The sequence below is a fragment of the Punctularia strigosozonata genome (assembly GCF_000264995.1).
Source record: "Punctularia strigosozonata HHB-11173 SS5 unplaced genomic scaffold PUNSTscaffold_3, whole genome shotgun sequence".
Lineage (NCBI taxonomy): Eukaryota > Fungi > Basidiomycota > Agaricomycetes > Corticiales > Punctulariaceae > Punctularia > Punctularia strigosozonata.
The window spans coordinates 892,220-913,786 of record NW_006767435.1 but is presented as its reverse complement, the minus strand read 5'-3'; the positions used below and the strand labels follow the sequence as shown (position 1 = coordinate 913,786).

The window sequence follows — 21,567 nt, the reverse complement described above, 5'->3', positions numbered from 1 at the left end:
CTGATCTCGCATTGTCTCCATCGAATTCCAGATATAAGAGGCATCCTTTGAGATACTGGGGCGTCGCGATTTGCTTCGGTAACTCGCTACACATCGTGTAGCGGCGCATACACTCACGCGTGGCAGCTCTTTTCCCGACCACATCTATCGCTTCAACGACCTTGTTTTTGATGTCGACGCCGGCGGTGATCCCTCCGGTGCCTTTACCTCAAGTTCAAGATCTCCAGTTTCGCACCATCGGTCGGCAGCCCTCTCTTCTAGGACGCTTCTCAGATACCGTCGTCGGTGGCGAGGCGGAATCTACCCCTGAGCGCCTGCCTCCTCAAGAAGCATTTGCAGAACCGGAATCTTCTCGGGGCTCACCATTGCCCCCATCATCGCGGCCGACGTTGCTCCAGTCTCTATGGATGGGCGCGAACCAGTCGACAGGCGGGCTCAACGATGCGGCGGCCGTTGACGAAGCGCCCCCGCGCACGCCACTCTCAAGCGGGCTATTCCCTCGCGCGCATCAAGACGGTTTTGCGCTTTCGACATCGAGCAATGCTTCTCTTGCGCTTGCGCTTGCGAGCGCCGGGCCCTCCTCCCGCAGACCCAACCATACCTCCGCCGTACCAGAAGTCATCGGGTCCAGTACAAACGTCGTCGCAGCCCCACGTAGCCTGGGACATCGCCAAGCCTCCGGTTCATCCTCGGACGGCGGCGCGCATCCACACCCGGCCGCAGGCACCCCCTCCGGTCCCGTCCACCTGGGCACGCCAGCCCCGCCTCCCCTCCTCCCCTCCTCCAGCGACGGCGCGCGCTCCCCCTCCTCGCCCCCCCTCCACTCCTCTCCCGAAGCAGCGCCCCCGTTCGCACACTTCGCGCAGCAGGTGCGCGGGCTCGCGGCCGAATGGGACGACGTCCGGGCGATGCACCGCACGTACGGCGCGGCGGCGGAGGAGCTCCGCCTGCGCTGCGGCGAGGCGTTCCGCGCGATGCAGCGCGTGCAGGAGCAGGCGGCGCTCACCGTCGCGCAGGCCGATACGGCGTTCAGGCGCGCGGAGCGGCTCGAGGCGCGGCGGGAGGAGCTCGTGCGGGCGCTCGTGGACGCGGAAGAGGAGCGCGCGAGGGAGGTCGCGCGGCGTCGGCGCGACGGGCAGGAAGCGCAGGTACGCGCCGAGCGCGAGGCGGAGCAGTTGCGGCTCGACCGAGAGCAGGAGGAGGAGCAGAAGAGGCGTGTCGAAGAGGAGGAGCAAAGGCGCCTGGAGGCAGAGAACAGGCGCCTGGATGAGGAGAAAAGGCGCCTGGAAGAGGAACGACTCCGCGCCGAAGAGGAGAGACGGAAGAAGGACGAAGAGGCGAGGATCAAGGAGCAAGAGTCGCAGCGTCGCGAAGAGGAGGCGAAAGCGAAAGCGAAAGCACCAGAGTTGCAGCGATTCGAGGCCATACGCCGTGAAGCTGGGCTCAAAATACAGGCGCTTACGTTGGCGCTGCAACGCGAAGTGGAGGAACGAAAGCGCAAGAAGGAGGCGCGGCTGCGAGAGCAGCGACGTCGCGAGGAAGAAGAGCGACGCGTCAAGGAAGAAGCTAGCATCGAACAAGAGGCCAAGCTGAAGGCCGCCGAGGAACGTCGGATTGACGAGTTGAAGGAGCGGGAAGAGGTTGCGCGTCGCGAGGCTCAGCTGAACCTGCGTGACGAGAAGTCGACTCGCCCTTCTGCTGCTCAATGCCCATCATCGCAGGGTACTTCTTCACGAGCGGCCCCCAGCGCAGCATCATCGCTGGAGCGTAAATCTGTCAGCGCCCCGCAATTCAAGGGACCACCTGACATTGTCAAGAAAGAAGAACCCGATACGGACGACACGCTGCTGCACGCCTCAGCAGCCTCGCCTCGAGCATCTGTGCTGCCTCAGAAGACGTCTCGTTCGCCCGAGAACATCCGGCAACAGGCTGCATCCCAGAAACCTCGCGAACAGCAAAAGGCTGTGGACATTGCTCACAACCGCCGGAGTTCGGAATCAAAGTATCCTACGCCCCCTCCCGCATATACGGATTTGAAGACCGCTCCTGCGTCCTCTACGATCGCTGCCCAGCGTAATATAGCCGCGCAACGGAATGATCAAGCTCTGCTTACACGCTTGTCACATGCGCCTCAATCCTCAGCTCCGGTAGCCGCGAAACACGCATCGGCGAGTCTTCTTGAGAGACTGGGTCCTGCGAAGGCGTCGGCCCCGGTTCATACTGGGCCATCAACGCTACGACGCGCAAGTGCGGTCGAAGGTGCTCGGCAACCAGACTCCGAGCCTCCTGTCGCCGGGACATCGACAGATTCTGCTACGAGGGCCAAGACCAAGCGCACACGCCATAATGATCCACCCGAGCTTGATGATCCCATATCGCGGACGAACTCTTCAAGCTGCCCGGATCATGCATATGTGCCTCTTCCTCAGGCGACAGCGCACAATTCGACCGTTCCTACCGCACCCACGGGAGCTGCTCCCCAGCACATACCAGCAAGGGAAGATTCTCCCACAGCTCCTACATCCTATGGAAGCTGGGGATTGTCATCTTCGCCAACCCCCGGACCTTGGTTCACATCGTCGTACAGGGACTTGCGGCCCCCATCATCCGGCGCTGCGGCGCCACCAGACGCATACACAGGGCCCCTTACTCCTCCTCGCGCAGATCGTCCCCTACCACAACCGGATCCCCACTCACCCCCGCTAAATGGTCGGAAGCGCCTGCTGCCTCACGATGATCGTGCGGCACGCCCAGGGCCCAGCTACGCGGGCTCAGGCGGACCATCAAACACGAATAGCAAGAGGCTACGATCGGACACGTATCGACCAGGCGAGGAGGCCTACAACGACAGATCCCGGGTACCCGACACGTACGGCTATGAGAGGCGCCCGGCACACGATAACTACTATCCCCGCTCGCCCTCTCCCGATGAGACTCGACACAGATCATACGACGCGCATCACGTTCCGGACGGCGGCCGCAGCCGCGGCGCGGGGCATACCGCAAAACCCAACGTCCCGTATCGCACACAAACTCTCGCCGCGCAACCGACGCTCGCGAATCGGTTGGGGGTCCAGAACGCGGCTGATAGCACCGACGATTTCGACGGCCCAGATGCTGCAGGGCCAGCGGCCGCTACCGTGCCACTAGGACAACGGCTATCGGACGAGGCCCCAGCAAGAGGGGCTCGAGGAGGACGCGGCGGACGTGGGCGCGGAGCCAGAAGAGGCGCAGGTCGTGGCGCTTCGCCGAAGGGCGGACGCGAACCTCTGGCGAAACGCCTCTCTTGAGATCATCAGTGACACCGAGTGGCCATCGTTGGGTCTCTGCTTCAGGTGTTGGTAACAGCTTCGGTCTTCGACGTCGTCGTCTCCCGCATTAGTACCTCTGAACTAATTCCATCTGTTTCTTGTCTCCTCGAAGGCTCTGTCGTGCACATCCGCATCGAGAGGACCATGTGATACGGTAGAATATCCATCGCATCGCGACAGGTTCTGCGCGGAAAGAGTTCGCGACAAACGTCCGAGCCGAATGGGCGCATATCACCCCTGCAAGTTTTGCGAACCCAATGAGTTCATCTGACCAAGGTCGATTATTGAATCGCGAACTCTCCGCATCGCATGGGAGTTTTTGATAATCCAGGATTTCGCGCAACCCCAACCGCGTGCTCTCACCCCGCGCTGCGACGATCTCGACGATACAAAACGCTCATCAGGAAGCGAGCTCATCGATGACTGCATGGCGACCGTGTGTTCGTGTTCTCGGTCAGATACGTATGCAGGACAATTCGCCAATCTGCCAAATACCGGGGACCGACTTTTTTATAATGCTCATGTTTCCCCCAATGGTGTAGCAGCAAATGTGACGAATCTTGAAACGTGCACATCGAACCGCAATCACCATGCCGATCTCGTGTCGTAAGGTCTCAGCTCCAGGAAAGGTACTGTACTTACGCGGTGACATCCATCGCCCTGCCTCGATCGCGCGCACCAGCAGCAGCGTCAAGTATCGGACCTCATTTGCATCGTTCCTCATATCTCACACCCGATCCGGATATGCATCAGCCGCAAAACGTTCGATCCATTGCTCCCCACTCCTGACCCCATCTCCACACGCAAGTACCAACAAAAAAAATATCAACGAGCCCGGGATATGTCAACTAACCCGCCAAAACGATTCACGCCAAAGAACATCGGTTTATAAAAGAAGCCACAAAAACACGCGCGCGCTAAATAAAAAAAAACACAAACGCACCCACAACCACACACCCCACCTCTCAAGCGCTCACCGCCACGCCCGTGCCCGGTTCGCGGTACATCATCGACCCTCGCGGGGAGAACACCGTACGAACCGGTTGGGAAACGGCGGCGGGAGACATGCATCGAGAGGGAAGGCGGGGCCGGGGGGGTGCGAACGGCGCGCGCGCGGCTGTTTTCTTCGAAAAACGTCAGTCATGGCGAAAAACGGCTGAGGATAGCGAGATCCAAGAGAAGGGGCGAGCGAGTACGCGGGAGGTGGGGGGGTAAAGAAGGTGAGAGAAACGGAAGAACGATGGATCGTAGGAGAGGGCGCGGCTGGGTGGTGAGGACCTTTGGTCGCAGAAACGAGAAAGAAGAAAAAAATGATGCGAATAAATAGGAGAGCGATGCGAGCGATGAACGTGATAAAACCAAGGAGATCACAGATGACCGAAAAAGAGATGCGGTTGATGTGTAAAAGGGGGCGACGACTTGACGATCCCCCTTAGAACACGCCGACAGTCGACGTCGACACAAAGTCGAACCCGCCGAGGTCGAGCCCGAGGGACGGGGCCGCCTCGGCTTGCGCATGGTGGAACGCGGGGAGCATGTCGAGCAGCCGCTGCATCTCCTCCTCCTGGTTCTTGTCGCGCGCGTCCCAGTCCCATTCGCTGGCGTACGGCTCGGTAGCTACTTCCGCTGGGAACGCGGCGGGGGGAGCCTCCGCTTCAGGAGTAGGCAGAGGCGACGGGCCAACTGAGGGGGAGGGGGCGAGGATCTCGCGGAGGAGATCTTCCATCGCCGCCTCGTCGGGGACCGTCTCGTCGTAGGGGGCCGGCGCCGCGAAGGGGTGGGCGCCGGCGGAAAGGCCGAGGTCCTGGTCGGAAGAGGGGATCGCGAGGCCGCCCGCTGCAGGGCTTCCGAGTGAGGAGGGTGCTCGGGAGACGCCACCCGTGCTAGGTGGCGAGCGGATTCGGATTCCTCGGAGACCAGGCTGGAGCCGATCGAGAGAGACGGCGAGGGGACGGCGAGGGGAGATGTCGGGACGAGGACGGGGAAGGAGGTCGAGGGGCAAGTCGATGCCTCCTCCGACTTGATGGTGGATGGTTGTGTTGACGAGGGTGCGGTCAGGGGTAAGCCTAGCGCGTACGGTCGGTCAGCGCGCTGTTCAGACAACAACGAAGGCGGGGGAGGTTTACCTGTGGGGAGACCCTGGGCGGCGAGCGCCCGGACGATGGTGTCCCAGCCTTGCTCGAGACTCTTGATTCTCTCCTTCAGCTCCTCATTCTCCCTTTCCCACTTTGCCCGTTCGTGGTGGTCCGCCTGTCGCGACGACGGTGCCAATCCCATGCCCGCGCGCAGCTGACGGTTCTCTTCCTCGAGCTCGGCGACGCGCTGGTTGAGCAGGGCGAACTCGGCCTTGCGGCGGTCGCGCGAGTTCTGGGCCGCGATGCGGTTGCGGTGCGCGCGGGCTTCCCGGCGCTCCTCGGCGGTCATCTCCGTGCGCGGCCGCTTGCGGGCGGGGCCGGACGGGTGGCCGTCGTCGGACGAGGAGGGCGCGGGCGAGGCGGGGATGGCGATGGCGCTCGTGCTCGCGAACGGTGTCGTCGGCGATGACATGGCGGATACGTGTCGAAGAGGGGGGGGCAAGTATTCGGTGTACGTGTGTACGTGGGTCCGGGACTGAAATCGAGAGGGAGTCTCTTTAATGCAAAGGCCTGCTGCGGAACTTGGGCGCGGCGCGGGACGGTATACGTGGAGGGTTGTCGATAGCTTGTGCGGGTCGTGTCGGATCGCCCGCGGCCACGTCGTCCCTTATAACGAGGGCGACGTGGAAGTTTGGCTTTGTTTGGATCGTGGCGCCGTGGGAACGCACCTTCACCACCGCCTCCCCGAGTGCCCCTTGGGCCGAGCACCGGGGGATCCCAGGGCAATCCTAGGCCTATCTGCGGCCGCCCGGATCTCTCGACCACCACGAAAGCCGGGCATTCTCCTTGACGCGGGAGTTGTCGGTATAAGTAGCGACCACGCCCGGTCATGCAACCCTCCCCTCGTTGCGGATCTGGCGTTCGAACTTCGACGGTGGAAAACTCTAGAAATGCACCGCGCTGAGGCTGGCACTTCGTTCTCAGCGGGAGCTGTCGCTCCCATGCGTCGCTGGGGTCACAGGTCGCAGCAAGGCACAGGTACCCGGCCAAATTATAATCACTCGGTGATGCAGTTCATAGACCATCCCGTCGTTCATGCCATGCCCGAAGATCCCAGCCGTCCCCGGTGCCTCGTCCGCCTTAATACGGCCGCCTCGGCTCACAATTGCGGCCAGCTTGCTTATCTTCGCAACTGCGCAGACATGGATTATGCAGACTGCGCCATCTGCGGGCGTCGGTGCTTCAGCTTATGAGCGTCCCGCGATGGACGCGACACCGGGTCCTGCTGACCGAGTCCTTTCAGACCCTTCTCCGGTCCCCTCAGATCCAGACTACGGTCGCGGGTGGCGACTTCCACACAGCAAATTGTACTGCATCTCGTTTCCAGCCCACGGTATTCATCCCGGAGAACGATGCTGACCCCCCCAACCTCTGGCTAACTCGCGCACCGAACGCGGAGCTCCATCGGCTCGCGCGATATCGATATCGTCGGCCTCCCCCTACAAACCCCTAACACGGCCCCAGACAAGATGCTCCCAGGTCGCCTGCTGTATATGCCGCGTGTAGTAACTTCCGCCCCCCCACCGCGTTTCACAACGACTCACGGAATTCCCCGTGGTTGCGCCCCTGTCAAGCTTGATCCAGGCGCCTTCATGCCTCCGGCCTCAGTTCCGAATTTTGACTTTTCAAGATGTGGCGGCGATCCGGTTCGAGCGCCCGCCCTCCTTGACCCAAAAACAGGCAGCCGCCGCGACGCCGTCTTCTCTCGTTTTGCAAGCCCCCCCCGGTCCGTCTTTTCGGCTCTGCAGGCTCTTTCCTTGCGTACGTTCGCGCCACAGAACATACGCATACATTCCGATCCCTCGAACAGGTGTACCGACGAAGCACAATCAAGGATGCGGATGCGGATATTGCCCCCCCCCCGGAAACCATTGCACCTGAACTCCAGCGAACTCCAGCGAGCGCCTCGCCCATCTCGGACTTGCGTGATCTTGACAGATGGTGGAGCCGCGAGCGGCTCAATCAGCCCTGTCATGGCGGCTTCTCGCACCTCCCTCGACCTAGTCTCCGATCGCTCAGCGACATCTCGTCTCCCGCGCCCTAGACTTCCCCGACGTTGGTTGACAGGTCGCTCGAGGCCCACCACAGCACCCGTCGTCGTTCTTCGTTCCCGCTCCAGAGCCTCCACCATCTATCTATCAAGGCAAAACATCGGTCGTCTGCAATATTCGCCTCGACGTATCGGGGGCTCCCCTACGCTCCAGGGTTCTCAGATCTGCTTCGTTCCTCGATCCCTGTGGGATGACTCTGTTTTGGATCATGGTTGTTGCAATCGCTGAGCCCCCGTTATGACTTTCACAATTGCCGCACTCCTTGACTTCATCCTGAATGGCATCATTATAGACCACTCATTTCCTGTATACCATACGATCCACCGTCTGTCCAATTCTGATAATATCAACTGCGGATCCCGCATTAACCCCCCTTTCCTTCCCGTACTCATTTTTGCGCACTGTGAACGGTGGGAACAAAGAGATACGGCCGTTTGGATTTGATCGGATTGCCTTCTCGGACGTAAGTGGCCCCGAGGTCTATTCAGTACGCCCTTATCAAAGCAAGCTCAAGGTTCATCGTAATTCCATGGCAATACAGCCGGATCCTTTAGAGCTATGGTAGGGCTCACTTGTCATCTACGTTCTTTCGATAGGTTCGAGCAGCAATGACTGCACTAGGGGTACCAATCAAGGACAAGGTGATATACCCTCCTTTGACACCATACGATCGTCGTGCTAGCTTAACTACCTGCGATGTTCAGGTTGCGATCGTGACGGGAGGTGCCTCAGGCATGGGTCTGGCGACTGTGAATCTGTTCCTCGACGCAGGGGCCTTGGTGGCCGCTGTCGACGTCAAACGCCTCGACGATCTGCCTGCGAAGGACGCGCTATACGCATTGCATTGCGATGTCAGCGACGACGAACAGGTCAAGGCCACGGTGAAAGCGGTGGTGGACAAGTGGGGTCGCATAGACGTGCTGGTGAACTGCGCCGGCGTCTGCGACAACTTTGGCCAGTACAGCCCTCCTCACGCTGTCATTATCACTCGTAGCCCTTGTGCTGATTAATCCCTGTATCTCTTAGCCGGCGTCGCGGACACCACGAATGCGATCTGGGAACGGACCATGAAGATCAACGTCGACGGAGTCTTCTACTTCAGCAGGGAATGTTTCCCATACCTCGCTCGCCATCCGGATCATAAGGGCAGCATCGTGAACGTGTCTTCGATCGCCTGCAAACTGGGCGGAACAGCGGGCGCAGCGTACACGGTATCGAAGCACGCTGTCACCGGCCTCACGAAGAACACAGCGAAGCACAACAAAGGAAAAGTCACCTGTAACGCCGTCCTGCCAGGGAGTGGGTGTCCGTTTCTTCCGCGCGCGCACCGCGATAAATCGCTGACTTACGTCACCGATTACAGTGACCAGCACCAACATTTTGGATAGCGTCCCGGCGGGAGGGATCAACGAGGAAGGCATGGAGGTTTGTAAGAAGACTCACGCGTTGGGCAATGGAGAGTGGCTTGAGCCTGATCACATCGCGAGAGCGATTTTGTTCTTGGCGACAAATCCCATGATCAATGGCGCGACCCTGGAGGTCGATAATGGATACACCGCTTGAAGGCATGAGATCCGTCTTACAAAAAGCCCACGGGCTCTGTCATATGCGCTGTAGTCGTGTTGTTGTGAAATGACAGTTTGGGATAGAAAAGACGGAGGTAACGGCATCTTAAGCGGGGCCCACCTTCAGTATCGCCGGACACATGTTCAACATCAACGAAACTTTCGAGCAGGCGAACCATAACCTAGTTACCCGTATCTAGTAGGCTCTAAGTATCTGTCAGATTGTCGGAGCTTAAGGTGTATAAGCCTCGGCGGGTTACACTGCCGCCGAATACCGTAAGTTACCGGGCGAAGAGATCAGGGTGTGGACTCACGGAGGTGCCGATCCTCGCGGAGCCACCTATACGTGAAGATTGGAAAGATTTCGCTTCAATATCAGTGCTACGGACTGCGAAGCAAACCTGACGCTGTAATAGCAAGGTATGAGCAGTCGCGCTCGATGGGGTATGCACCATATACTGAAGTCGGGTTACCGTAGGTGCATAGAAATGGTAAGGGCATGGGACATTCGCCCGTGTTTCCCGGTAAAATGGGTAGCATGCTTCCCGGTCATGTGAACGTACTAGTATGAGAGTGAGATGCTCGTTCGGGAAACGTAAGAGCAGTGGGCGAATCGCCCTAGAACCGGGAGAATGAACGCGGCAGTGGCAGATCAACTTGCTGCACGTATAACTTCCGTGCTCCTCCTCATCGGTCAGGATAACTGATAATCATGACGGCTCTTGGTGTACCGGTCAAGGATAAGGTCAGCCGACGAATCAAATAATAGCGCTCGTGCCTACTTCGCCCAAATCAGGTCGTAATCGTGACTGGCGCCGCGTCCGGCATCGGCCTCGCCACGACGAATTTGCTCATCGAAGCTGGAGCGTTTGTTGCCGCGGTCGATTACAAGGGCCACGAGAATTTACCCTCGATCGATGCGTTGCTTCCGGTGCGATGTGATGTCAGCGATCTCAGCCAAGTGAAGTCTGCGGTGGCGGCTGTCCTCGAGAAATGGGGTCACATCGATGTACTGGTGAACAACGCCGGGGTGATGGATAATTTTGGTGAGTGTTCGTAACCATTACTTGGAACCCGTACTAGAAACTTACAGGATAGCATGATACAGCTGGGGTCGATGACACTTCGGATGCTATGTGGCAACGTTGCATGAAGATCAACTTGGATGGCGTGTTCTTCTTCAGTAGAGAATGCTTCCCACACCTGATCGTACATCCCAACCACAAGGGAGCCATAGTAAACGTTGCCTCGGTGGCTTGCAAGCTAGGAAGCATGAGCGGAGCGGCGTATACTGCCTCGAAACACGCCGTGATCGGGTTGACGAAGAACACTGCAAAGCACAATAAGGGTAAACTGACATGCAATGTAGTTCTACCGGGAGGTACGTGTTTGGAGCGAATCTTCAGCGGGCGCGGTTCTTTGACGCCAGATGTGATTTCAGCAACCTTAACGAACATCTTCGATAGCCTCGTCGGCGGACGTGACGCGATAGACCCCTACGGTCAGTCCGTAGGCCAAACTTTGGACGCAATGAGGCCCAAAGACTTCGTCCAACCCGAGGATGTCGCTAGAGCGATCCTGTTCCTGGCTTTCAACCCGATGGTGAACGGCGCCGTGCTGGAGGTCGACAATGGATGGACAGCCTAAGGGGCCAGCTACTGCCATCCTTCGGATACGATTTCCAGACGATCAGAAAAACTCTTGTATAATAGTAAATCAAAGCTTTGCAGTATTCGCAATCGAGCTCGTCGAAAATCCTTTCTATGCGCATCGACGCGGAGGTGTGTTGAAGAGGCAGAAAGATATTTCAAGAGCTTGGGCTGTGCCGGCGCCAAAACCGCGAACGCGTCAGCTCATGCACGCGTAACGCATCGCGCTTCAGCACATCCATCGACCTTATTCCCCGCCCTCCATACACTTGCACGATGGTATGAGTCCTCTGGATGCTATGAAACGATTAACAATGACCAAGTTTTCCAACAGGCCAGACGATACGATAGTACGAGCCCCCCCGAACGTATAGTGATCATCGCTGACTGTTTCATCGCACAGGCCGAACGACCATCTTCTCACCGGAGGGTGAGTGCTAGCGCCTGTGCTCCTTGTTCCTCCATTTGATGCGATGTTATTTAGGTCGGCTATACCAGAGTGAGCTTCCAAGTCTGCAGTAACAACGGCAGTTGGGTTAACAGCCAATCGCGCCTATGAAGTCGAATACGCCATGGAGGCTATCTCGCACGCTGGAACGGTCCTAGGCGTTCTCGCGAAAGATGGTGTTGTACTAGCCGCGGAGAAGAAGGTGACGGGCAAGTTGCTTGATATGAGCGGAACGCAAGAAGGCGGGTATGGCGGCAGTGGCGAGAAGATTTTCCTGTTGAACTCGTGCGTGCATTCTCTTCCTCGTTTTCCGGTCCATCATACTGTATTGTGCTGCGAACTCATGCGCTGTTCTCGTTCTTCACAGCAACGTGATCGGTGGTGTTGCAGGTTACTCCTCCGACGCGAACTCGCTGGTCAACTATGCGCGGAACGCAGCCCAACGCCATCTCTTCTCGTACAACGAAGACATACCCGTCGAGATGCTCGCGCAGCGGTTATGTGACCTCAAGCAAGGGTACACGCAATACGGTGGTCTCCGGCCCTTCGGTGTCTCCATTCTCTACGCGGGCTACGACGCGCACTACCAGTTTCAGCTCTACCACTCCGATCCGTCAGGGAACTACTCTGGCTGGAAGGCGACGTGCATTGGCGCGAACAATGGTGAGCTTTCGGACGCCGGCTTTGTTCATGTTCCCCGTGAGAGGTCGGCTGTTGGCTGACACGCATGTAATCAATTATCAGGTACCGCCCAAAGTCTACTCAAGCAAGAATACAAGGACGACATCAGCGTGGAGGAGGCAGTTGGCATCGTGCTCCGCGTTATGAGCAAGACGATGGATAGCACAACACTGGGCAGCGAGAAGTGTGAGTCCACCATCGTCAAACCTCAACTTTCGACGGTATATGCTTGCTAACCTTCACTATCGTTTCTCAGTGGAGTTCGCGACTCTGACTCTCGAAGGAGACAAGCCTAAGGCGAAGATCTACCGACCAACAGAGATTGACGCTCTGCTAAAGAAGCATGATCTGGCCAAGAAAGAAGATGACGTGGAGATGAAGTCGTAAATCAAGCTTCCGCGTGTTGTCTCTCGTTGTTGTACGTATTGCATGACGCATATATCGGATTCTACCATGCATTTGCGTGCTTTCCGGGCCAGCTGAGTAAGAGCTTCCAAGACCATCACCCGCAGGGGCCGGCCACCCTTGCAAATGGTTCATATCCATCGACGATCCTAAGTTAAACGGTTTCCCTTGCTTCCCAATGTCCGCAGAACATTTTCTTCATGATCTACCTACCGTGTATATGTGCTGATCGTTGACGTGCCGTTCAGCCGTCGCTGAGGAGTGCAAGCAAGGGACTCAGGAGCGCTGTAAATCCCGCAAGGGCGGCGGCAATATAAGGGCCATCAGAGTCAGAGTAGCGTCTGAGCGTATGTGGACTGCGAGATACTGCCCCATTCAGTGGTGACTGGCATATTTCCCCAAGAGAGAGCGAGAAGTTAGTGAATACCATCCGAGTATTTATACAATTCCCCACACCATTTCGGTACACAGTGTTGAATCCAGGGAAACATCATGCAAGGCGGGTATTCGTGTACGAGGACAGGAAAATGTACAATATATGTACGTATATAATTCCGCTTACTCCATTGAGGTTAGATCGAGAAAGGAGATCCACGGGCTCTAAGCTGGGGCCCTTCTCGCTGATATTCCAGGCTCTCGCTAAGTGGTCGAGAGGATTCGAAGGCAACACTCAGCCGTCTTCTGTTGAGGAAGCGGGAGACTTCCTATGGCGACCGAGCCAGTACTGTCCCGGGGCCAGGCCGACTGAATAGCGACTGTATCAGACGAGTTTTCGTTCGAGTCAGATTGTTCGGGAAGCCTCGCACCATCCACCTTGAGCGCTGACCACCATGATTCTATGTGCTCCGCCATGAATTTGGCAAGGCATGGCGTACAAAGCCATCCGCGTCCATCCGGTGCGGTGATCATACCCGAGGCTCCCTGATGCGCACCGGCAGCGTGTCGCTCCAGTTTCATATGATCCCGGCTTGGACCATCGTCATCCGGCTCGTCGTCAACGCCCAGCTCGTTGTAATCGACGTTGCCCGTGGACATTTGTCGTATTATGGGCGCAACCCAGGCTACGGTCGTCCGGCGATGTGGGGGATGAAGAAGAGCGAAGAAATTGCGCCTCTCCAGATCGTTGGTGCGTAGATCTTCGGGCATCATCTCCCAAATATCGCCGAAAGTGATTCTACCCGGGAGCAGCGAGTAATCTACGTATTTTGGCGGCGCGAGTGCAAGAAAATCGTCAGCTGAACGATCATCCACCTGGCACTTGAACTCACTCTCATTTCCCCATAGGTCTTCTTGAGCGTTGACAGCCCGTTGACAACGATCGCCTGCTCGTGTCGCAAGATGTCCGGCGCATCCGGTATGAATTTGTTATGGTACTCACAAACTCCTGGATACGAACCGCCAGAGGCGAAGAGAGTTGCCCAGTGCGCTTCTTGAATCGTGCTTTGATCTTCACCTTCGCCATCCTGTTTAGATCGCTCTTCCTCACGTCGCTCTTGTATCTCCCATATCTTCTCGAGAAGGAAGGGGAACGGTATTCTGATCTCCTCTTCCTGCTCCTCGTCAGGATCGATGTAGCTGTCCCAATCTATCATATGCAGCCATTTGTAACAGTCAAGAATCTCGCCAGGGCCTGTCGCCAAGTTCATGTTCCTTTCACCTATCGCCACTGTCAAGGTCGGGCTCTGCAAACGGAAGAGTAGTTAAGACGCAATACCTTCCCATCGGTTTGCAACCGCGCCTGCAATCCCAGTCGTTGCTTTGGAGGTCCAAAGCAGCGTCTCACGAGCAAAGAGTACCACAGCTTCGATTGCCCGTAATTCATCGTCAGGAAATTGCTCCAAATATCGGAGGCCAAGGGCATCGGTGTCTAAGGAGTCCGCGGGCTGCGGTTCCCCGGGGATGAGACCGAAAACTCGACAATAGGTCCAGTACCTATATGCTGCTCGGTGGAAGCGAAGTGACTCGTCTGCGGTCAGCTGCGACCGGTTGTTGGTGCGATTTTTGTACCTGACTGGTAGTGAGTTTGATTCGTTGACGTTATGGAGCGCACACACCTCCAGCTAAAGAGGTCTTCTAGCTCGTTGATCGACCTCGCGTTTCCAACTAGCTGCCGCACTTCCTCTCTTCTGATAGGTTTCTCAAGGATGGTATTCTCGTCAGCGGGAGTACCGGTATGCCTGAGTGCGTCGTCGAGCTGTGTTCGAACTAGTGCCAATGCTTGAGCGATAATGTCACGCCCGACTTGATTGATGGTGACCGAGCGGAGAATCGATATCGGCCGGCGCGCGTAAACGGCATGGATAACCTTGCTCGACAGTATGAACGAGAACAAAGTGTTGACATTGTCAATTGCGTGCAGAGTGATGTCTATGATGTCGTCGTTGAGCGGGAAGTCCGTCTGAGTACGCATCGTGATCAGAGTTGACAACGAGACGCGACCTAACGCGACGCGGGCCATACCCAGGTGCCGGACAACGCGCACCTTTGCGAAGCTGCAACGATCACAAGTACAACTACGGATATAAATGACATGTACAAAATAGCTATGTCCAGCATCGTGAATGGCAGCAGCGCCAGTGAATTTGCACGTGGTGTAATTCCATCCTAAGTACATATTTCGGTCCCGGTCATGATCGACGGTACGAGATCTACAAAGCTGATGCTACAGAAGAGAATAGCATAGTACACTCAGCGCTCCCCGACAATATTAGGAGACAACCCTTCAACTGGCACCGCAAATAGACAGCTCCCGCATCTCCTGAAGGACGCCTTCGACCTGAGCGTCAAGCTGCCCTGCCGCGTAGTCGTCCCGCACGTTGTCAGCGAAATACCTGAACACGACATCAGTCTCTCCGGTTGATTGATAGCTGGATCAAGAGCGCGGCGTGCCTTTGAACGCCACTGAGCTTCTCATAGCCCTCTTCGGCGAATTTGCATTGCATCCGGATCATGGCCTCGAAGGAGGGATCGAAAAAGGGTACGCGGAGGTCCAGCAGCTGGGGTAGCTCTGCGATGAGCTGTTCGTTGAGTAGGTCGAAGACTTCCTTGGCGTCATCATGTTCTTGCTGGGCCTGCGAGTGAAATGGCGATGTTAGCGCCAGCGGTATCGCATGAAATAGGTGGCAAACCTTGGGGAGCTTGGTGGGATCTTCGCTGGGCTTCTCGATGAGTTTGCGCATCTTGCTGCGGGCAGCGTCGTAGTCGAGCATCTAGACCAGGGCGTTGAGCGTCGGAGCGCCATGGACGCTCAGAATTGCTGACCTTCTTGTTGCGCTTGGCGATGTGTTCATTGATGATAGGGAAGTAAGCGTTCATCTTGCCTAGTGGCTCCATGATTGTTGTCCTGAATGGCGCATCCTGCATGAAGAAGTATCAGGACCCAGAGTAGCCCGAAAGTGGGACGGTCGTTGGACACACCAATTCCCTAGAGACGGCATTATCCAGCTCGGTAGCCGACGCTTTGTATGCGTGCGCCGCCATCGCCCCCTCAGACGTGCGATCCGCTGCGCCGTAAAACGCTTCAATCGTCTCCGCAAGCCGGGTTTGAGCCGCGGTCATGGCTGGATGTGCCAATCGTCAACATGAATGGACGGGTCTACATCCCAAAGCACACAACTCACCTCGCATAGCATCGATGTAGGCTTTGCTCTCCTTCTGCAGAGACTGACATTCCTTCTCGTAACTATGCGTTGAAGGTCGAATATCAGTAGCTGACCGCCGCCTCTGGAGTATGTAATACTAACACCTTGAACTTCGCCTCCGAGTCTGCAAATTCACTGTCCACTGTGCGCTCGATCTGACCCGTCTTTTGCATCAACTGTTCAAAGGGTGTTATCTTCAGTGCCAGGGAAGGAACAAAGAACAGTTCGCGACGTACGGTCGTCCCCGCCCTGTTCATCGACTTCTTGAAGCTGCATGAGCGGAAATCATGGGCATCGTCAGAGCGCTGCTGGTCATTGATGACGTTCTGCCGGGCGCGCGTACCCTGACCAACTCATGTTGACTTTAGACGGTCGCTGGAAGGGGTATGTCGTATGTCGAAGTCGTGGTAGCCGGCAAGCAGCAACGGGGTCAGGCTGTGCGCAGTCGTGGCTAACTCCGTCATAATCTCGATGGCCACCATCGCTGCGTCCGATGATTCTTCAATGCTATAACTCGTTACGGATCCCCAATTCTTAATGATGAACAGACATCGGTCTCCATCGACCGTGAAGAATGATTTGAGACAATCAGGCCCAGTCAGTAGTTCCCGTTTCGCATATACTGTGGTGGGCCTTTGTATTCGAGACTGAATCGAAAGTAGGATCCATCAAAGTATAGAACATGAACGCGACCCCATGACCGTCGGTACCAGACAACAACCGAATGATACAGAGTGATGAAGTCTCACCACGGGTGCCACAGTGCCTTAAGCTCGCACTTTGACCCGCCAGCGGCTCCGCTGAGCCCCTCCATGCGCGAGAAACATTCCATCACTAAGTACTAGCACCCAGACTCTCCCGCCGTCCAGGACTCCAAGCCGTCCCATCTGCCTGAACACGGGCGCAAATCGCTGCTTCGGGGTGCATGGCTTGATGGTAGCATGCTTTTACGGCATATTTACCACTGTCAACCTCATATGCCGCTGGGAGGTCACCGTCGTTCAAATATCCGCTCTGTCAGTGACAGTTACGCCACTGGAGTACGCTCCACCGCCACTGCAGCTTGACAGAAGCCTCTACCTGAAGCAGGGGGAGAAATGCGGGGCAAGAAATTCGAAGCTTCCGTTTGATTTTGTGTGGATACAGTCCGGTTCGAACGCTCGACCAATCCGGTTACAGATATAGACGGTGAGCGCTAGTCACTCCGTTTCTCAGAGGTCAAATCATATGCTGACGCTTCGTCCTTCGTATGCAGATCCACCTCCCTTGCGGGAAAGAATCCGAAAGCATGCCGAAAGCTCACGTTTGCGATCGGTATATTGTAGCAGGACCGTCCTCGTAACTAAATGGACAAAGCGGAGCCAGGCAAGCGCCGACTGCCCACGGGTGCCTGGGCGTAGACTTGGTGTTACCAACGCCTGACGGACCTTCGAATGCTGCGGGCCCTGGAACCCGTGGATCGTCCTCACGGCCTCATGATGCACACCGTATTTCCCGCAAGAGCCCAGACGATGCGCACGGTCCACTTCGTGCCGTAGGTTGGTCAATACTTATCAATCATTTTGTTTCCCAGCTTACTGAAGAGAGCTAAAGGCGAACCTTGAGGACGCTTCTTCGGTCGTCGGGCCACTCGGAGCCTGCCTTTCTTTGGAACGCTGTCAAAGTGCATTGGAAATGTTGGCAACCGACGTTGCGTGGGCTTCCGCCTTCCATCTTAGCCACTTCGTCAGATCTGTCGCGGAGAAGCGGAGCCTGCGTGCTACCGAGCACGTTTGAATCTGGTATAAGAATGAGAATTGGACCCGACTGCTCTTACCCTCAACGCGTCCTGCAGGGCTTCCGCCGATATTTTGCCTTGCTCATAATTCGTCGGCTATCCAGTTACCGTTTCAGCGTCACTAGACATCCACGTGAACGTGCGTATCCCCAAACTACGTCCGCAGCATAATGCGGCTTACTGAACCACCTCTACGTGCAGTTTTTTGGCAACATGTGCGTTGGCGAGAACTCGGCGGACCACGCCGTCAAATACCTGAACGCGCAGCTCGCCGTTCTTCACTCGAACGCGGTCGAGTGTGTAGCCAGGCACTCAAACGGTCTCCTCCCGTCTCACCATCACCGCTACTCGTTCGCTCTCGCTGAGTTTCACTTCCACTCTGGCCGTGGCCCTGTCAAGAGCCTTGAGGATCTCGAGTTCTACGGTTCCTTCGACAAACCGCGTCTCGAGTTCGTCTGCAACCACGAGACGGTTCTCTACCTCAAGATCAAGAAGGGCCACTTTAACGTCGAGTACGCCACAAACAGCCAGAACACGTACGCTCAGTTGAAGAAGTGAGTTAAATCCTTGTCTCTCGGTAAGTTTGAAGTCCTGACATATTTTCCATTATTAGAGAGAGTCACCAGCACGTCGATAACTACGAAGTCGCATTCCGCGTCCCGTTCGGTATCAAGTCGTTCACCTCTCCCGGTGGCTTGACCGGCAATGGCGAGCACCTCCTTCAGATTATGGTTCTCGACTACGCCCGCGCCAAGATGGTCCTCCACCCACCTGCCATCAGTTCCGCTACTAAGGCCGCCCTCTCCCTCTACCTGAAGAAGTACCTTGACCTCCTCCGCCACTCGGGCCACCACGTCCTTTACTCCCTCCCGGACTTCGATGACGACCAGCGCAAGCTGACCATCGATTACGCCCTCATCAGTGCAGTCAACCTCATCCACGAGACCGAGACCGAAGTCCACGGCGTCTCCCTTGGGCGCATTAACAACTATCTTGCCCACGTCTGGGGCAAGGCTGCCATGCTCGCTTGCGGTCGCCATGGTTTGCCCGATGATCTGCTCTCCGTCTGCCTCGCCGAGTTCAAGTCCACCTGGATCGACCTTCACACCGACGCGCACTTCCACGTCAAGTTCGGCGCGCCTAAGGTCAAGGCGATTTGCGCCCGCGAGGTCCTTGTTACCTTCGTCATCGACGAGATCTTGTTTTATGGCTCGGACGACTTCGACGTCGAGCCTCGCGACAAGTACGAGGGATGGGAGCTCGCCTTCATGGTTGAGGTCAAGGAGGAGAAGGACGCCGACGGCTGCATCACCCGCTACGTTCTCGATTTGGACACGGCCAGGTTCTGCGACCACCTCTCCGTATTGGTCGGCGTCACGGGAGATGTCGCGGCGCACTACTGTGACGTCCTCATTGAATTCATCCAGGTTCAGTACCTCGACATCCTCGAGTCTTGCAAACTGCATATCATCTGCGAGATCGACGTGCGCCATCCGGAGCCGGTGGACCAGCCCGCGGGCCCGGTCATCTGTGGGTTGCCGCATGACTTCTGGGGTTTGCCTCCCCTCTCCCCACGCGGACGGCCTGCTGACCCCGATGTCGAGTTCGGCCCTCTGATCGGCGGCGAGGTCGATGTTTGCGGTGGTTACGAACATGTCTCGGCGGTGTCGCAGATCTCCATCATCACGCTCTTCAAGACCATATGGGAGACGGCCTCAAGGCACAAGCATACGTTCTGCCTGAGGTCGTGGTCATATGACGACAGCTTCACAGCTTCCTTCGGCGCTCTGACCATTCGCCTGATCTCGAACGAGAAGGCCATTGTTTGGGTGAACATCGATGAAGGTACCTACAAGACGCTCAACGGATGGTTGCCTTGGTCCGGGTGAGTTCTTCGAATAATGCCTTCGGTAAGGACGTTATCTGATGCCGTGTGCTCCAGGAGCACGAAGCATACCATATCGCAGTGGCGTATCGCCTTCGAGGTCAACATCAAGTCTGCCGAACACGCGTCTCTGAAGAACATGTCCTCTTCGTGGGTTGATTGGTTCAAGGATTCTTTCATCTTCCAGGCCCACGGCACCCATACCGATCGCGCGATTCATCACATGTACCTCGACTTCGAGAGTAAGTCATTCTTTCTCCTCGCGTGTGCCCTTGGCTGACGAAATGTTCAGCTGCCGTCTACGTACACGAGCTGTCGACCTTTGGCAAGTTCATCACCTGCGATCGCCAGAGCATCGAACACACCCGTGCGGTAGTGCACTACATCCAGGAGCATTACCTTCTGGATCTTGCCCACCACGGACATCACATCCTCCATTCCTTGCCCGTTTGGCGCCAGCAATGCGAGTTCGGCCTCACGTCCTTCGCCTTCCAGATCTACTCCAAACTAGAGTACCACCGCCACAATTGCATCCACTACGATGTGACACACTCTGACTCCCCCTGCATCCTCATTCTCGGCATGTACAGCCACGTTCCGCTGCCGACCGTCCGCCTGAAATGGACCACGACCCGAGTAATCACGACCAGGCGCGAGGTGCACGGCACCGTCACCCTGTCCAGGAAATCGTTCCTCGAAGGTCTCATCCTCGCCGCATTCGCGAAAATCAATGCGGAGACAACCCTCGTTGCTCGTTTCGCGGGTGTCGATGCCGGCGAATGGAAGCTTGACCTGGACACCTGGGCTAGTCACGATCGCAAGAAGCTCATTGAAGCGCGAAGCTGGGCGGTCCAACGCGACGGCTTCTTGCAATACGTATGGGATCACAGCGACGTTTGGACGTACACGCACAACGGCGGACCCGGCGACCTGAGCAATGGCCAGTTTACCGTCGCTTGTAAGTTACACCTTCATGCGTCCAGTTGCTCTTTCTGAAAAAGTCACAGGCCATACGAAGAACGACCTAAGCATTCCGGTTGGTGGCAAGCGCCATAACGGCGTCGAGATCATGCTCCACGGAGAGACCACCATCAGGCTTGGCTTCGAGGGAAGCTCAGACTCGTGGAGGTACGTCATGGACGCCCCTTATCACTACAACTGCGACTGAGAAATCGATTCAGCACCTCTGCCGGCGCGACTTGGAAGACCACTATCACCAGCAGCTCCACCGGCGGTGGACTTAAGCTCAAGATCACCCCCGTCGATCACCCCAATTTCCACGTGCGGGAGACCAAGGGTCACTGCCGCATGGAATCGCAAGCTCTCCTCCGCGCACAACTCGAAAACGCCGTTCACCCTGGCCACATCCTCGACAAAATCAAGCCGATTCTCGAAGGCTTCTGGAAGTTCAGCTTTCCCGAGGTTGGGGCATACGCCCTCTCGCATCCGATCTTCACCTGCCATGGCGACCTCATCCTCGAGCTCAGGACCTACGTCGAGGAAAAGGTGGTGGTTACCGAGACTCACGAGCATACGATCGCTGCGACGGGCGTTGCCGTGCATGGCACGCCCCGTGTTATTGCCCCGAAGATTGATCGTCCGCGCGCCCGTTCTCGTCCTTCCTGTAAGAGGACCATCTTCGTTGACGTGAGAGGTGACAGATCGCTGACTGTTGGCCAGGGATCCGTCGCGTGGCATCGAACGTCAAGCAGCGCATTGTGGGCGACGAACGCGACGGAGTCTTGCGTCCGTCTGCTTCGTTCGCCTCGCTAAAATCGAATGGCCATGCGACCAATGGCAACGGCAACGGACATAGCGGTTACGAGGTGAAATCCCCTATGGAAGTGCACCCTATCCAGGATGAGATCGACGGTGTCAGCGACGAAGAAGAGCAGGATTTTTGATTTGCCTCCGCTGGTGCAAGGTGCGACAGAGTGTGCTCATCACAGCGATGCGGACTTTCACTCACATAACGATTCCTCCAGCCCTCATGCTGCGATCAGTGCCTTGATGATCTGA

General features: G+C 56.8%; 9 protein-coding genes across 9 annotated transcripts; 6 read left to right on the top strand and 3 right to left on the bottom strand.

The window, feature by feature from the left end:
- Positions 1-170: 170 nt before the first annotated feature.
- Positions 171-3,394, top strand: PUNSTDRAFT_124789 (uncharacterized protein; the record flags this gene model as incomplete). Its single annotated transcript, XM_007380897.1, has 1 exon — positions 171-3,394. The coding sequence occupies one exon, from the start codon at positions 171-173 to the stop codon at positions 3,288-3,290; it is 3,120 nt and encodes a 1,039-aa protein (XP_007380959.1). The 3' UTR covers positions 3,291-3,394.
- Positions 3,395-4,743: 1,349 nt separating this feature from the next.
- Positions 4,744-6,012, bottom strand: PUNSTDRAFT_141797 (uncharacterized protein; the record flags this gene model as incomplete). The annotated part of the gene is made up of 3 exons (XM_007380896.1): positions 5,438-6,012; positions 5,286-5,377; positions 4,744-5,232 (listed from the first exon to the last, which is right to left on the bottom strand). Exons 1-3 carry the CDS (start codon positions 5,856-5,858, stop codon positions 4,744-4,746), a joined length of 1,002 nt encoding a protein of 333 aa, XP_007380958.1. The 5' UTR covers positions 5,859-6,012.
- A 444-nt stretch (positions 6,013-6,456) lies between these two features.
- Positions 6,457-7,867, top strand: PUNSTDRAFT_50425 (uncharacterized protein). Its single transcript, XM_007380895.1, has one exon. The coding sequence runs from the start codon at positions 7,420-7,422 to the stop codon at positions 7,723-7,725; it is 306 nt and encodes a 101-aa protein (XP_007380957.1). The 5' UTR covers positions 6,457-7,419; the 3' UTR covers positions 7,726-7,867.
- A 238-nt stretch (positions 7,868-8,105) lies between these two features.
- Positions 8,106-9,060, top strand: PUNSTDRAFT_42692 (NAD(P)-binding protein; the record flags this gene model as incomplete). Its single annotated transcript, XM_007380894.1, has 4 exons — positions 8,106-8,138; positions 8,202-8,487; positions 8,524-8,796; positions 8,861-9,060. 4 exons carry the CDS (start codon positions 8,106-8,108, stop codon positions 9,058-9,060), a joined length of 792 nt encoding a protein of 263 aa, XP_007380956.1.
- Positions 9,061-9,864: 804 nt separating this feature from the next.
- On the top strand, positions 9,865-10,709 carry PUNSTDRAFT_61837 (NAD(P)-binding protein; the record flags this gene model as incomplete). The annotated part of the gene is made up of 3 exons (XM_007380893.1): positions 9,865-10,108; positions 10,171-10,443; positions 10,504-10,709. Coding segments are annotated over 3 exons (723 nt in total), but the record flags the coding sequence as incomplete, so codon positions are not given.
- A 211-nt stretch (positions 10,710-10,920) lies between these two features.
- PUNSTDRAFT_98533 (20S proteasome subunit) lies at positions 10,921-12,305 on the top strand. The gene is made up of 8 exons (XM_007380892.1): positions 10,921-10,990; positions 11,046-11,061; positions 11,115-11,141; positions 11,196-11,210; positions 11,273-11,444; positions 11,527-11,822; positions 11,904-12,026; positions 12,097-12,305. Exons 1-8 carry the CDS (start codon positions 10,988-10,990, stop codon positions 12,225-12,227), a joined length of 783 nt encoding a protein of 260 aa, XP_007380954.1. The 5' UTR covers positions 10,921-10,987; the 3' UTR covers positions 12,228-12,305.
- Positions 12,306-12,745: 440 nt separating this feature from the next.
- PUNSTDRAFT_141795 (uncharacterized protein) lies at positions 12,746-14,655 on the bottom strand (the record flags this gene model as incomplete). Its single annotated transcript, XM_007380891.1, has 6 exons — positions 12,746-12,989; positions 13,052-13,441; positions 13,514-13,567; positions 13,642-13,902; positions 13,960-14,252; positions 14,300-14,655. 6 exons carry the CDS (start codon positions 14,653-14,655, stop codon positions 12,916-12,918), a joined length of 1,428 nt encoding a protein of 475 aa, XP_007380953.1. The 3' UTR covers positions 12,746-12,915.
- A 176-nt stretch (positions 14,656-14,831) lies between these two features.
- On the bottom strand, positions 14,832-16,300 carry PUNSTDRAFT_83041 (BAR-domain-containing protein). The gene is made up of 9 exons (XM_007380890.1): positions 16,230-16,300; positions 16,123-16,156; positions 15,989-16,062; positions 15,866-15,927; positions 15,663-15,805; positions 15,507-15,602; positions 15,374-15,454; positions 15,135-15,316; positions 14,832-15,076 (listed from the first exon to the last, which is right to left on the bottom strand). The coding sequence occupies exons 1-9, from the start codon at positions 16,241-16,243 to the stop codon at positions 14,968-14,970; spliced, it is 795 nt and encodes a 264-aa protein (XP_007380952.1). The 5' UTR covers positions 16,244-16,300; the 3' UTR covers positions 14,832-14,967.
- A 1,576-nt stretch (positions 16,301-17,876) lies between these two features.
- PUNSTDRAFT_141793 (uncharacterized protein) lies at positions 17,877-21,452 on the top strand (the record flags this gene model as incomplete). The annotated part of the gene is made up of 7 exons (XM_007380889.1): positions 17,877-18,217; positions 18,277-19,548; positions 19,606-19,790; positions 19,841-20,506; positions 20,556-20,676; positions 20,730-21,172; positions 21,229-21,452. The coding sequence occupies 7 exons, from the start codon at positions 17,877-17,879 to the stop codon at positions 21,450-21,452; spliced, it is 3,252 nt and encodes a 1,083-aa protein (XP_007380951.1).
- Between the last annotated feature and the right edge of the window lie 115 nt (positions 21,453-21,567).